The 16,523-nt window shown below is 41.1% G+C and overlaps 1 protein-coding gene across 1 annotated transcript in view; it reads left to right on the forward strand.

Annotated features, from left to right (window-relative positions):
• The first annotated feature begins 4,610 nt into the window (after positions 1-4,610).
• The window catches only part of LOC115156628 (SH3-containing GRB2-like protein 3-interacting protein 1), a 35,980-nt gene continuing 24,067 nt past the window's right edge, over positions 4,611-16,523 (forward strand). Inside the window, exon 1 of the mRNA XM_029704135.1 lies at positions 4,611-5,084. Coding sequence (XP_029559995.1) covers positions 5,075-5,084 — 10 coding nt within the window. The 5' untranslated portion in view covers positions 4,611-5,074. The remainder of the gene's footprint in view (positions 5,085-16,523) is intronic.

Consider the following 16,523-nt stretch of genomic DNA (forward strand, 5'->3'; position numbering starts at 1 on the left):
GCGCATGCTACAGGTGGGTGCTGCTATGGTGACCAGCGAGCTGAGATAAGTGGGGACTTTACCTAACAGGGTCTTGTAGATGACCTGGAGTTATAGTTCATATAAGGAAATCAGTCAATTGAAATGAATTAATCACGCCCTAATCTATGTATTTCACATGACTGGGCTGGGGCTCAGCCATGGTTGGACCTGGGAGGGCATAGGCCCACCCACTGGGGAGCCAGGCCCAGCCAATCAGAATGAGCTTTTCCCCACAAAAGGGCTTTATTACAGACAGAAATACTCCTCAGCTTCATCAGCTGTCTGGGTGGCTGGTCTCAGATGATCCCGCAGGTGAAGAAGCCGGAAGTGGAGGTCCTGGGTTGGTGTGGTTACACCTGGTCTACGGTTTTGAGGCCGGTTGGATGTACTGCCAAATTCTTTAAAATGATGTTGGAGGCAGCTTATGGTAGAGAAATTATCATTCAATTCTCTGGCAACAGCTCTGGTAGACATTCCTGCAGTCAGCATGCCAATTGCACGCTCCCTCAAAACTTGAGACGTCTGTGTCATGTGACAAAACTGCACATTTTAGAGTGGCCTTTTATTGTCCCCCAGCACAAGGTGCACCTGTGTAATGATGATGCTGTTTAATCAACGTCTTAATATGCCACACCTGTCAGGTGGAGGGATTAACTTGGCAAAGGAGAAATGCTCACTAACAGGGACATAAACAAATTGTGCTTTTTGTGCATATGGCAAATTTCTGGGATCTTTTATTTCAGCTCATGAAACATTGGACCAACACCTTACATGTTGCATTTATATTTTTGTTCCATATAATAACTTCCAAGTAAGAAATGTTAAATACACAGCAACAAGTTGCCATTGACTTTCTGGAAAATGCACAATAATCTCTTTATAGTGCAACTCATTACTGACACATTTTTTTTACAATGTTTGCAGAACAGACAGTGTCAAAGGCGGTGCTTGACTCGCATCGGCATAAACATTAAACACTTTCACAGACGGCTGGCACAAATGCAAATATATCTCACCCAAATATGCTAATGATCCCCACCAGTACATTGCCCCCACCTACATTTGAAAGCGCAATGATGATCGTACCTTATATTCAAATAATCAGATATGAAGGTAAGACCCAAATGCAGACCACGTCGAATAACCAATAGTTTAATAATCTCACAGGGGCAGGCCAAAAGACAGGTCAAGGCAGGCATGGGTCAATAGTCCAGAGAAGTGGGGGAAGGTACAGGACGGCAGGCATGCTCAGGGTCAGGGGCAGGCAGAGTGGTCAGGCAGGCGGGCTCAGAGACAGGACAGGCAAGGGTCAAAACCAGGAGTGTGTGGAAAAAGAGAGACTGGGGAAAAGCAGGAGCTGAGACAAAACGCTGGTAGGCTTGAAGTAACAAGACGAACTGGCACAGACAGAAAACACAGGTATAAATACACAGGGGATAATGGGGAAGATGGGTGACACTTGGAGGGGGAATGGAGACAATCACAATGACAGGTGAAACAGATCAGGGTGTGACACAAATATCGGGTAGAAAAATGGCCCATTATACCGACAAGGTACAAAATTGTACCATGTGAGTTCATACTGTATGTGAAGTGTACCTTTTGACCTTTTTGTACCCCAGGGAACAACACTGTAGTGTACCCTAACCATACAATTACTTTTGAGAGTGTGTTAATATATGTTCTAAGCAATGAGTATGAACCTGGTGGCACTGCAGAAACATTGATGCACTCCAAACCAAGAGGTTGCAAGTTCAAAATCCTCAAAGAATGTATGCTCATAGAAGTCAAGTGTCCTTGAGCATTGCTTGTTTTATGTTAATGGTGGTAATTGGACAATCATTTACTTGATTCTGGGCAGCTTTTAGCAAAGTGTAGAAATGCATTCCTGCCAATAAGTCTGTAGCCTATATTCCTTTCACACTCACAAATCTGGTGGTGTAGCTGCACTGTAGCAATACACTTCAGGTTGCTAGTGACTGAGAGGTCATGAGTTCAAATACCATTTAAGGTGAAGTGGTAACAGTTGAACATTTTACAGTAATTTACATCGGAATACAGAAGCATACTGTTATTTTATAGAAATAACACCTTTGGTATAGTTTTGGTATATATTTACTCTATTTTTACTGCAACTTTAGGAAAGTGCAGAAGTGTATACTTGGCAATAAAACAGTAGCTTGTCACGCCCTGATCTGTTTCACCTGTTCTCGTTATTGTCTCCACCCCCTCCAGGTGTCGCTTGTTTGCCCCAGTGTATTTATCCCTGTGTTTCCTGTTTCTCTCTGCCAGTTCGTCTTGTATGTCCAAGCTTACCAGCGTGGTTTCCTGCATTGCCTTTTTGCCTTTTTCTAGTCCTCCTGGTTTTGACCCTTGCCTGTTCTGGACTCTGTACACACCTGCCTGACTATTCTGCCTGCTCTGACCTAGAGCCTGCCTGCCACTCTACCTCCTGGACTCTGATCTGGTTATGACCTTTTGCCTGTCCACGACCATTCTCTTGCCTATTCCCTTTGGATTTATTAAACATCTTAAACTCCAACCATCTGCCTCCTGTGTCTGCATTTGGGTCTCGCCTAGTGTCATGACATAGCTAGCCAATCTTCAATAGGTCAACAGACCTGGTAGTGCAGCAGGAACTTCAGGTAGCTAGTAACCAAGAGCTTTTGAGTTCAAATCCTAAGTGCATCCCCATGTTGTCACATTTATTTCACAAGAGATCGTGTTGTCACATAGTTTCATGTTATCACGTTTCTTCACATGTCATATTAACGTCACGTGTTCACATGTGAAATGTACAGTTGAAGTCGTAAGTTAACATACACCTTAGCCAAATACATTTAAACTCAGTTTTTCACAATTCCTGACATTTAATCTGAGTAAAAATTCCCTGTTTGGTCAGTTAGGATCACCACTTTATTTTAAGAATGTGAAATGTCAGAATAATAGTCGAGAGAATAATTTATTTCAGGTTTTATTTCTTTCATCACATTCCCAGTGGGTCAGAAGTTTACATACTAATTGAGTGTATTTGGTAGTATTGCCTTTAAATTGTTTAACTTGGGTCAAACATTTTTCCTCAACATAACGATGGTCATTATGGCCAAACAGTTCTATTTTTGTTTCATCAAACCAGAGGACATTTCTCAAATGTACAATTTTTGGCCCCATTTGCAGTTGCAAACCGTAGTCTGGCTTTTTTTATGGCAGTTTTGGAGCAGTGGCTTCTTCCTTGTTGAGCGGCCTTTCAGGTTATGTTGATATAGGACTCGTTTTACTGTGTATAATATAGAGTTTTGTACCCGTTTCCTCCAGCATCTTCACAAGGTCCTTTGCTGTTGTTTTTGGATTGATTTGCACCAAAGTACGTTCATCTCTAGGAGACAGAACGCAGCTATCATTCCTGAGCGGAATGATAGCTGCGTGGTCCCATGGTGTTTATACTTGTGTACTATTGTTTGTACAGATGAACGTGGTACCTTCAGGCGTTTGGAAATTGCTCCCAATGATGAACCAGACTTGTGGAGGTCTACAATTTTTTTTCTGATTTCTTTTGATTGTCCCATGATGTCAAGCAAAGAGGAACTGAGTTTGAAGCTAGGCCTTGAAATACATCCACAGGTACACCTCCAATTGACTCAAATTATGTCAATTAGCCTATCAGAAGCTTCTAAAGCCATGACATTTTCTGGAATTTTCCAAGCTGTTTAAAAGCAGTCAATTTAGTGTATGTAAACTTCTGACCAACTGGAATTGTGATATAGTGAATTAAGTGAAATAATCTGTCTGTAAACAATTGTTGTAAAAATGACTTGTGTCATGCACAAAGTAGATGTCCTAACCGACTTGCCAAAACTATAGTTTGTTAACAAGAAGTTTGTGGAGTGGTTGAAAAACGAGTTTTAATGACTCCAACCTAAGTGTATGTGTTATTTTCGATAAGGGAATGGTTATTTTATTTATAGAATGCCTCTGAGCTAAACTGTCCCATGACAATTACCCCAATTCCAAATAAATACCCTTATCCCTTCCCACATACACATTTGAATCCTCCTTCTAATGTACCTAATAGACAAATCTCCCTCTCTCTGTCAAGCTGAGGTATGTGTGATGTCCTCACTACCCTTCTCCGTTTGTGTGCTGATGATTGTTGACAATGCGACGTTGGCATAAAGGATTGCCATCCTGTGATGCGAAAACAGAGCAACAAACATACTGATGTGAATAAGCATACCGTTTAAGCATACATGCATACCAAACATTTATACAGACACACACTCATGAAGAAATCAAGACATGTGTCCTTGGTAGGATTTCACATCTGCACAAAAAACTGAATATACTAGGTGCATGTAGAATTGTCCACATACTGTTGATATGTATTTTAAGCATCCCTGTGTTATGTTGCTGTATTAGCAGATACAATAAAAAAAGAAAAATGCAATGAGTGTGGAATTGTATGTATAGGCTACAATATATCTGCTAACAGTCCAAGCTAAAGAGTTAAGGCATCAGGGGACAGAAGCCATGTGACAAAGCAGATGACTGCCGGAGTGCCGGGATTGGCTCAGCGCAGGTGTGACATCAGCAAGCAGCATACTCACGCCCTCCATTGCTCTCTGTCTCTCTCTCAGTCTGCCTCTCTCGCTTTGTGTTTTTCTCCTTTGCCTTTCCACCTCAGCATCCACCTCTCGTTGATGGCGTCTGTCAGTGCTGTTGGGGCGACTGAGGCCTAACGCGCTGGGCCCTTCCCCCAATTGTCTACACCTTCCCTGGGCCTCTGTCTCTGCCTCTTCCGTCGGCCCGACAGCCTGCCTGGCTACCTCCCCCACCCCCCGGTGTGCTGGTGTCTGGGCTCAAGGGGTGGAGGAGGAGGGAGCAACGACGTTCCGCTTCACTTGGGAGCCGTTCGGCAATTAGCAATGCCCTAGACCCGGCATCATTTAGCCACTTGGAATATCTCGGGTTTCTCCATCCGCCTGTCTGTCTCTCTATCCATCTGTTCGTCTCCCTCCATCCGTGGAGGGGGACAGAGGAATGAAAATCTGCAATCATGATGGAAGGTAATTATTTGTGCCCCCCCGCTCCTCCTTTTTATCCTCCATCTCCTCCCTCTCTTCTCCTACCTATTTATGCCCTTCTGCAAGGCAGTATTTTGGGTGCTATTGCTTGGTAATAAGCTCTAGTGGGTATCTAACTATCTTGAGCATCTCTGTGTTTTGGTGCTTAGGCTACCGTATGTTTTTTTCTATCTGTAGTGTGACGTGGCTCTGTCAGATGCCTATGTGTGTGTGTGGATTGATTTGTAAGGGAGGGATAGATGTTCACACCACAGCTGTGTAGCACAATGAGGCAGACGTCCGGCTCGGCAGGGTTGTGTGTGTGTGTGTGTGTGTGTGTGTGTGTGTGTGTGTGTGTGTGTGTGTGTGTGTGTGTGTGTGTGTGTGTGTGTGTGTGTGTGTGTGTGTGTGTGTGTGTGTGTGTGTGTTTCTCTCTCTCTCGTGATGGGTGTGTAATTAGTTATTAGTCTTGTCTCAAGGTTATACCTACTGAGGTTGTGGCTGATACTAACTGTGCTAGAATTCGGTGAGCTCTAGTGTATTCTATTCAAGTCTTTTGTGTTGGCTGAAATAATGCCAGCTCATTTCAGAATGGGTTTGAATCAGTGGCCCATTCACTGATCACCTATCATATTAAGAGGACATTATCAAAACATTCTGTATGGCGCAAATTAAATAGTGTTTTTATTGTGACATGAGTTGGTCTATTCTCTGGTTGTTATATTTCTTTAAACATTATGTCAACATGGTAGGTGTTGTTAACAAAACACATACACATACATGGTCTAAAATTAGTTGATTGCATATGTTTTGTGTTGTCAAACAAATACTGTATTATATTGTATGTTGCTTAGGTTTGCTGATTGAATGGCTCACATTAGAAGTGTATAATGGTTTATAGATACAGATTATTTGTGAAGCTATGGACTGAATCATTTGTAGACGTGCATGCCAAGCTGGCAGCTCTTAGGCTCTAATACAATTGAGATGTTAGGCTTTCTCTCCATTCATCATTGAGAGCCATGGTAGTGTGAGCCTCAGTGCCCATTTGAATAGCAAGGTGCTCTATGGGATTGAAAGATCTTAGGTAACAGATAGGCACACTGGCCAGAAATAGAGATGCTGTGGGATGCATTCTGAAGTAGAGAGAGAGAGAGGGTCTTGCCTAGGGTTTCTCTGAGGCCAGTTGACTGCTATTCAGTGCAGTGTTACTGTACAATGTTTTATTAAGTTGTCCATTAAAGAATCTTGAGTGGAGCGGGTAAGGGAAAACTGGGTGCGTCTCAACAGTCTAAAGCAGCTTCATCCCCTTGTGCCCTCTCCTTTTTTCACTGGCCTTAAAAAAAACATTGGACATTGGTGAACGCAATGGGGTAGATGCCCAATTTGTCCCACGTGTCCCGCTCTTTCATGTCAGTGCAAATTAAGGAAACAAAGAGAGTAAGCCATGGTAAACTATTGAGATGCATCCCAGAAGTGTCTAAGGCCTGTCCGAGGCTGTTTTTGTCTACTTATTGTGCTTGGCATAAACTAGGCCTACATCAAAACAGCTGAATAAAATTGACCTCATGATTCAGTAATACTATAGTTAAATGATTAATTCCGTTTCCATGCTTCTACAGCACTGTCTGCCTACAGGCCCTGTTAAGTCAAACTTGGTTACTGTGTTTTCAAACACAAACGCTTCTTCATAGGCTGCATTTGGATTCAATGCACTTAACAAAACTATATTTAGAAGGTAAAAAATAAATATATTAACATGTTACTGGGTGGGAAATGTTTTTAACTTCTCCATGAGACCCAGTTACAGGTCGTGATTCAAAATAATCCCTTAAAGTAACTGTCCAGTGTTTCCAGATTTCTATAAAATAAATGTATTAGGCATGTTAAAAAGCAGCTTTTCTGTGTTGGAATAGTTTGTGTGTACCCCAACAACAGAATGGTGTGGGTGTATACCGGTCATAAAAAGTATTCATGCAAGTAGACTGCTGATTAGCCAGCTCAGCCAATTAGCCAACAAGACGACGTGTTCTATGAGAAAATAGCAATAATTTTTGAAAAGGTCTGTTTGAGATACAAGTTTGAGTTGGGGTTTTTTAAGTGTTTTTTTCCTCTAATTTGTGCTTTGGCCACAAATACGAGTATAGTCAACAACATTACTTGGGTATGAGTTGAAGATGTGTTTGGGTTTTATATAATATCAGCCAGTCATTTTGAAAGTAGCCAAAATGGGTTCCTGAAAATGGTGCACGATTGTGTACAACAGTGGTTCTCAATCCTGGTCCTGGGGACCCAAAGGGGTGCACAATTTTGTTTTTGCCCTAGGACTACACAGCTGATTCAAATCATCAAAGCCTTTTGATGAGTTGATCATTTGAATCAGCTGTGTAGCGCTAGGGCAAAAACAAAAATGTGCACCCCTTTGGGTCCCCAGGACCAGGATTGAGAACCAGTGGTGTAGAACATAATCCATTTCCTATGATATGTTATGTCCTGCAAATATATATAAAAAATCCCCCTGCAATTCCAATTCGTACAATCTCTTTAACACAACTTTTACAGTATGGGCCCCAAATTAGAAATTCAGTATTTTCCTGGGACACAAGCGCATGAAAACATGCCTCCTTTGTTGGGGCGGGCCTCCATTTCGCAGGCCAAACGTTTTTGTGGCCCCCTTCTTGATATCAGAGAGAAACATTTTAGTTTTATAGTTAATTTCATGAAATCCTACACATTTGTCACCGACCGGCTCGATTCGGTCTTATGTAGCAAAATTTGAAATTGTGTTTTTTACATTGGATAAAAGTAGATAGTCAGAGATTGAAAACTGTATATCATACACTACAGTTGAGGAACAATGGAAAAATAATTGGAAGTTGATCTTCGTTCACAGCCTCTTAAGCCTTAGCCCCACCCATTTCTTTAAGGATTCACATGTGAGGCCATGTACTAAACAGTGAGTATGGTAGTGTACAACCAAAGATTTGCCCTATCAGGCATGCCGCTAGTTCAGCATGACGGGAGACACCGTTTCTGGGTTACGAACTTGAAACCAATTATTGAGCAGTTTTTCATGAACATGGAGGATTTTTTTTTTTTTAGACCCTATCGTAACCCACAAATGTTTGTTTCTGGTAAACACACACTATATCAAATAAAATCTAAGTTTATTTGTCACATGCACAGGATACAGAAGGTGTAAAACGGTACAGTGAAATGGTTACTTGCATAGTGGAGTCTTTTGTTAGACATGTAGCTTGCTAGCCAGCTTTAACTTGCAATGAAAATGACTTTCTGACAAAATTAGAAACGTATAATATCTGAAAATGTAGCTAGCAAGACTCTCTTACCCACATACATGAATGAACGCTTCTCCCTCTCTGTCACGGATGCCATGGTTGCCCGGTCTTCCTGTTTACGTTAAAATGCATCTCCTGTGAAGTAGTGACATGCGACATATGCCTAGTTTCCTGAAACGAGTCACATTTTGCCATGAGACGTAAAGAAAATGTTGATGTTTAAAGCATATTTCCTGCAAATCTACACATTATGCCATGAGGCAGAGAAATAGTTTTTGCGGTTTTACAGCTAATTTCCTGCCATTCTACCCAGAAATAGAACTAAAAGGTTCTATACTAACTCTACTAAGAGAATCAACACAGAGACCTACTATTCCAGGCCTACATTTATCATTTACATTTTCATATATTACATTTACAGTCAGTAGCATCAATCAGTACTGTACATACACACAATATGATGTCTGAGTGAGAAATCAATGGGGGCCCCCTGGAGGTCAGGGCCCCTGGGCACGTGCCCTTCATGCCCGGTCGGCATTCGGCCATGATAGCTGGCTAGACTAATTTACCTACCTAAAAATTGTTAGCTGACATGTCTAATTAAGTGACTGTCAGTGACTGACATACTGTAACAAGAGAGAAACTGCTGATGCGCAACCACATTTCGAAACTGCAGCTTGTATATGCTACAATTCCCAACAGTAAGTCCACTCTATACACTACCATTCAAACGTTTGGGGTCACTAAGAAATGTCCTTGTTTTCCATGAAAACATACATGAAATTAGTTGCAAAATGAAGAGGAAATATAGTCAAGACGTTGACAAGGTTATAAATAATGATTTTTTAATTGAAGTAATAACTGTGTCCTTCAAACTTTGCTTTCGTCAAAGAATCCTCCATTTGCAGCAATTACAGCCTTGCAGACCTTTGGCATTCTAGTTGCCAATTTGTTTGAGGTAATCTGAAAAGATTTCATCCCATGCTTCCTGAAGCACCTTCCACAAGTTTGATTGGCTTGATGGGCACTTCTTACGTACCATACAGTCAAGCTGCTCCCACAACAGCTCAATAGGGTTGAGATCCGGAGACTGTGCTGGCCAGAATATCAGCTGACTGCTTCTTCCCGAAATAGTTCTTGCATAGTTTGGAGCTGTGCTTTGGGTCATTGTCCTGTCGTAGGAGGAAATTGGCTCCGGTTAAGCGCCGTCCACAGGGTACGGCATGGCGTTGCAAAATGGAGTGATAGCCTTCCTTCTTCAAGATCCCTTTTACCCTGTACAAATCTCCCACTTTATCACCACCAACGCACCCCCAGACCATCCCATTGCCTCCACCATGCTTGACAGATGGCGTCAAGCACTCATCCAGCATCTGTTCATTTTTTCTGCGTCACGCGAATGTTCTTCTTTGTGATCCGAACACCTTAAACGTAGATTCGTCTGCCCATAACACTCGTTTTCGATCTTCCTCTGTCCAGTGTCTGTGTTCTTTTGCCCATCTTCATCTCTTCTTTTTATTGGCCAGTCTGAGATATGGCTTTTTCTTTGCAACTCTGCCTAGAAGGCCAGCATTCCGGAGTCCATTTTATTGCTTCTTTAATCAGGACAACAGTTTTCAGGTGTGCTAACATAATTGCAAAAGGGTTTTTAATGATCAATTAGCCTTTTAAAATGATGAACTTGGATTAGCTAACACAATGTGCCATTGGAACACAGGAATTATGGTTGCTGATAATGTGATATTCCATAAAAAATGCAGCTACAATAGTCATTTACAACATTAACAATGTCTACACTGTATTTCTGATCAATTTGATGTTATTTTAATGGACAAAAAATGTGCTTTCTTTCAAAAACAAGGGCATTTCTAAGTGACCCCAAACTTTTGAACGGTAGTGTATACAAAAGTATGTGGACACGCCTTAAAATGTGTGTATTCAGCTATTTCAGCCCTTTGTTGACAGGTGTATAAAATTGAGCACTCAGCCATGCAATCTCCATAGACAAACATTGGCAGTAGAATGGCCTTAATGAAGAGCTCAGTGACTTTCAACATGGCACCGTCATTGGATGCCACCTTTCCAACAAGTCACTTCGTCAAATGTCTGCCTTGCTAGACTGCCCCGGTCAACAGTAAGTGCTGTTATTGTGAAGTGGAAATGTCAAAGAGCAACAACGGCCACACAAGCTCACAGAATGGGACCGCCGAGTGCTGAAGCGTGTAGCTTCTGTCCTCGGTTGCAACAGTCACTACCGAGTTCCAAACTGCCTCTAGAAGCAACGTCAGCACAAGAACTGTTCGTCGGGAGCTTCATGAAATGAGTTTCCTTGGCCGAGCAGCCGCACATAAGCCTAAGATCACCATGCACAATGCCAAGCCTCGGCTGGAGTGGTGTAAAGCTCGTCGCCATTGAACTCTGGAGCGGTCTGACGAATCTGACGAATCTGGGTTTGGCAGATGCCAAGAGAACGCTACCTGTGCGAATGCATAGTGCCAACTGTAGAGTTTGGTGGATGAGTAATAATCTTAATGCTACAGCACACAATGACATTCTACACGATTCTGTGCTTCGTGGAAACAGTTTGGGGTAGGCCCTTTCCTGTTTCAGCATGACAATGCACCAGTGCATAAACCGAAGTTCATACGGAAATGGTTTGTCGAGATCGGTGTGGATTAACTTGACTGGCCTGCAGAGAGCCCTGACCTCAACCCCATCGAACACCTTTGGGATGAATCGGAACACCGACTCCAAACCAGGCCTAATTGCCCAACATCAGTGTCTGACCTCACTAATGCTCTTCTGGCTGAATTGAAGCAAGTCCCTGCAGAAATGTTCCAACATCTAGTGGAAAGCCTTCCTAGATGAGTGGAGGCTGTTATATCAGCAAAGGGGGGACCAACTCCATATTAATGTCCATGATATTGGAATGAGATGTTCGACGAGCACTTTTGGTCATGTACTGTATATGTTTTTACTCCCACCATTAACATGTCCGCGACTCATACTGTAAGAAAGGCTGCTTTAACAGAATATTAACTTTTAAAAATGCGATTTTCACTGGACAGTTAGTTTAAAGTGTCTGTACAGAACTTTTGCTTCTGGGGGTGCCCTTGAGTCACAAGCGGTACCCTAAATGGACAGAACTATTGTAAAAAAAAATAAAAATCCTGCACCCACACCCTATGTGTCCCCAGTACTACGTTTTTCCACCTGTGCTCCAAAGTCACCTTAAACTGTACCAACATGGGATCCCTCCAGGGGACATAGGCCCTGAGCTCTTCGCTGTGTCCACACATTAAACTGTGTCAGGGTGTTGGTTTTCCAGTTGCCCTGATTACAACACTGTATGATGCCAACTACCAACCCTGGAGGGGGCTTGGCCTCAGTTTTGGCACAGAATGGCTGCCGTAGCTAGATTTCTCACAGGCTCAATGGGGTGTATAAATTGATCACTACTGCCATTTCTTCCATTTCCGTATTGTCTTTGGTTGTACAAATGTGGTGATTGTGTTCCTGTCTTACAGTTCCTAGTGAAAGTCTGCACACCCTCTTCACATTTTGCTGCCTTCAAATTAAATAGGAATAAAGCATACTGTACATCTGGATTTTTCTCCTACCGATCTACACATCCCACTCCACATTTTCAAAGTGTTAGAAAAATTATAGAAAGTGTGACAAAAATAACTAAAAGTGAAGATGTCTTGATGGCGTATGTTTTCACACCCCAGAGTTAATACTTGGTGGGAGCACATTTGTCAGCCATTGCAGTTGCTGATCACTTTGAATAATATTCTACCAACTTTGCACAACTAGGAAACATTTATCCATTGTTTTGTCATAATCAAATGAAACTTCATTTGTCACATGCACTGTGAATGGCTTACTTACAAACCCTTAGCCAACAATGCAGTTCTAGAAAGAGTTAAGAAAATATTTACCAAATAAACTATAGCAAAATGTATAAAAAGTAACTCAATAAAATAACAATAACGAGGCTATATACAGGGGGTACCGGTACCAAGTCAATGTGCAGGGGTATAGGTTAGTCAAGGTAATTTGAACATGTAGGTAGGGGTAAAGTGACTTTGCATAGATAATAAACAGCGAGTAGCAGCAGTGTAAAAACAAATGGGGGGGTGTTAATGTAAATAGTCCGGTGGCCATTTGAGTAATTGTTCAGCAGTCTTATGGCTTGGGGGTAGACGCTGTCAAGGAGCCTTTTGGTCCTAGACTTGGCATTATGGTACCGCTTTTTGAGGATCTGGGGACCCATGCCAAATCTTTTCAGTCTCCTGAGGGGGCATAGGTGTTGTCAGTGCCCTCTTCACAACTGTCTTGGTGTGTTTGGACCATGATCGTTTGTTGGTGATGTGGACACCAAGGAACTTGAAACTCTCGATCCACTCCACTACAGCCCCATCAATGTCAATGTGGGCCTGTGCAGCCCACCTTTTCCTGTTGTCCACGATCAGCTCCTTTGTCTTGCTCACACATTTGGGAGATGTTGTCCTGGCACCACAGGTCTCTGACCAACTCCCTATAGACCATCTCATCATTTTCGGTAATCAAGCCTACCACTGTTGTGTCATGTTGGGCCACGCAGTCGTTAGGGTGAACAGGGAATACAGGAGGGGACTAAGCACGCATCCCTGAGGGGCCCCAGTGTTGAGGATCAGCATGGCAGACGTGTTGTTGCCTACCCTTACCACCCGGGGTGGTCCGTCACGAAGTCCAGGATCCAGTTGCAGAGGGAGGTGTTTAGTCCCAGGGTCCTTAGCTTAGTGATTTTTTTTTTTTCCTTAGGGGTGGATCTGCTTAATATTGTGGAAAGATTGTTGCTTCCATCAATGTAATTGTCTGCATCATTTCCAATTCCCCATATCTTTTTTGGTAAATATATATATCCATATACATACATGTACATACCCATACATATGCATAGGCATACATAAACATTCATACATATACACATATATACATACACATACCTATATAGATATACATACTTTTTTTGGAATATACCTTTATTATTCCCCGCAAACCCTACCAACCTTCCCCCAATTGGATTAAACTAATAAACAACAACTCTTAGGCTTCTTCCTTCAGTTTATACATATTATACACATTTACAGACACAATCTATTTTACAATAGTTATATTTTGTTTGTTTTTAGTCCTTCCTCTATTTCTGATGTCCATCCAGTTTGATTTCTATTTGTAACTGTGCTATTTCACAAAATGTCTTAACCTATATACATTTTACAGACCCCGTATGTTTTACATTGGCTATCTTATTATTAGTCCCATCCTTCAGCTCCATTCACCCCCTCCCATCTATCTCTTAACACCATCCATTTTGGATTTCTATTTGCCATATATTTTTCAACTGTGCTGTGATGCTTCACAAAAGTACTGAACCATTGACTCTGCCTCCTCACAGCAAAATCTGCAGAGCTGGGAAGATTATATCCCCCATATATATAACATTCTATTCGTTGCAAGAATTTTGTATAGTAATTTAAATTGAAATTGAAAAATGTGAAGTTTTGAATCCGCCGTTTGCGTGTCAATTCATAAACCATGTGCCATGGAATGGGTACATCGAAAATCTCTTCCCAACTATTTTGCAATTTAAATGGCACATCTGTCAATTTTTTGGTCTTTAAATTAAATTGGTATATGTTTTTATTTATCACACTTTTCTTTAACCATTTATGTTCTTTAATGCAGGGCCGACAGACAAGTTCCTTACTTTTTTCTCCTTCTACTTGCCTCTTCCATTTTTGTGGTAATGCTGCAATTAGTTGGTTGTAATTTTGGGTAGAGCAGACATTTCCATATGTCTGTGTTAGCTGCATGTGTGACATAACTCCACCAGTCCTATTTATGATATCATTCACTAAAATTATACCTTTTTTTAAAATGTCATCGAAAAATACGTAATTTTTTTAATCAATTAGTGTATTTGAATTTAACCACAATGTTTGTTGTATTATTTGTTCTGTCTTTTCAGGTGGATTAAACTGAAATTGCAACCAACTTTCTAATGCTTGTTTAAAAAACAACGATATTTTGGAGATTATTTCCTTTTCAAACCGAAAGTGAGCAGTTGTAATCTGAATAAAGGGAAAAAGGCCATTCTTGAACATGGGGGAGACATTCCTACCAATTTACTAGAGAATCAGTTTGGATTTAAGTATAACTTTTATATGAGTGATGCCTTTAGTGAGAGATCTAATGCTTTAATATTTAATCATTTCTGCCCTCCGAATTCATATTCGTTATATAAATAGGCCCTTTTAATTTTGTCTGACTTGCCATTCCAAATAAAATTTTATATTTTTTGTTCATATAATTTAAAAACCAACCATAAGCAAATAGGTCAACTGTGATATGACTAAAGCGTTAATCAGGGTGATTTCTTTCCACAAATAAACAGGTATTTTCCTTTCCATGGTAGCAAGATCTTATCTATTTTTGCTAACTTTCTATAAAAATGTATTGGAGTGAGAGGATTTGTATACCGAGTATGTCCACATCCCCTTCAGACCATTTTATTGGTAAACTACACGGTAATTTAAAATTTGAATTTTTTTGTGATCCAATATGTAATATGGATCACTTATCATAATTTGGTTTTAATCCAGAGAGGATAGCAAAAGTATCTAGATCCTCTATGAGGCCGTGGAGGGATTCTAATTGTGGTTTTCTAAGAAAATATGAATCATCAGTATACAATGACACCTTAGTTTTTAAGCCAGAGATTTCTAATCCTTTAATATTATTGTTGGATCTAATTTTAACAGCTAACATTTTGATGGCAACAACCTTGTTTTACTCCTCTAGACAGTTTAAAACTTTCTGAGATGTAGCCATTATTTACTATTTTACACCTAGGGTTACTATACATAACTTTAACCCATTTTCTAAGAGATTCCCCAAAATGTTTATTCTAGGCATTTATATATAAACTCCAGTCATACTTCAGCCAAAGCCTTTTCAAAATCAGCTATGAAAACCAGGCCGTTGTCCCCGATATTTCATAGTATTCTATTGTTTCCAGTACTTGTCATATATTATCTCCAATGTATCGTCCATGTAAAAAACCTGTCTAATTAGGATGAATAATATCTGACAATACTTTTTTAATTCTATGCGCCAAGCATTTAGCTAGGATTCTTGCATCACAACACTGAAGTGTCAGAGGCCTCCAATTTTTTAAATGGCCTGGATCTGTCATGCCCTGACCTGAGAGAGGGTTTGTTTCTCTATGTGGTTAGGTCAGGGTGTGGGGTGGGGTGGGCATTCTATGATGTCTATTTCTTTGTTTTGAGCCGCGTATGGTTCCTAATCAGAGGCAGCTGTCTATCGTTGTCTCTGATTAGGAATCATACTTAGGCAGCCTTTCCCCACCTGTAGTTGTGGGATCTTATTTTTGTACTGCTTGTTAAGCATGCAAGATGTTACGGTCATTGTTTATGCTTTTGTTTGTAGTGTTCTGATTTATAATTAAATACAAAGATTAACACTCACCACGCTGCACCTTGGTCTACTCCCTTTGACGATCGTGACAGGATCTTTATATATACACCACTCGGGTCCTGTTTCAGTAATGATGATATCAGACCTTCTTGTAGCGTGTCCGATAATATACCATTTATATAGGAGTGGCTAAAACAACCTATTAATGGTCCTCTGAGTATATCAAAAAAAGTTTGGTATACTTCCACTGGTATGCCATCCATTCGGGCTATTCGATGCTAATGCAATACGCCACAGGATATTTTTGTGCTGGTCGAGGGCAGTCAGGTCTGGAGTGAACCAATGGCTATATCTGTTCTTAGTTCTACATTTTTTGAATGGGACATGCTTATTTAAGATGGTGAGGAAAGCACATTTAAAGAATAACCAGGCATCCTCTACTGACGGAATGAGGTCAATATCCTTCCAGGATACCCGGGCCAGGTCGATTAGAAAGGCCTACTCGCTGAAGTGTTTTATGGAGCGTTTGACAGTGATGAGGGATGGTCGTTTGACTGCAGACCCATTACGGACGCAGGCAATGAGGCAGTGATCGCTGAGATCCTGGTTGAAGACAGAGGTGTATTTAGAGGGCAGGTTGGTCAGGATGATATCTATG

Source organism: Salmo trutta, chromosome 21 (assembly GCF_901001165.1).
Source record: "Salmo trutta chromosome 21, fSalTru1.1, whole genome shotgun sequence".
In the NCBI taxonomy this organism is placed as follows: domain Eukaryota; kingdom Metazoa; phylum Chordata; class Actinopteri; order Salmoniformes; family Salmonidae; genus Salmo; species Salmo trutta.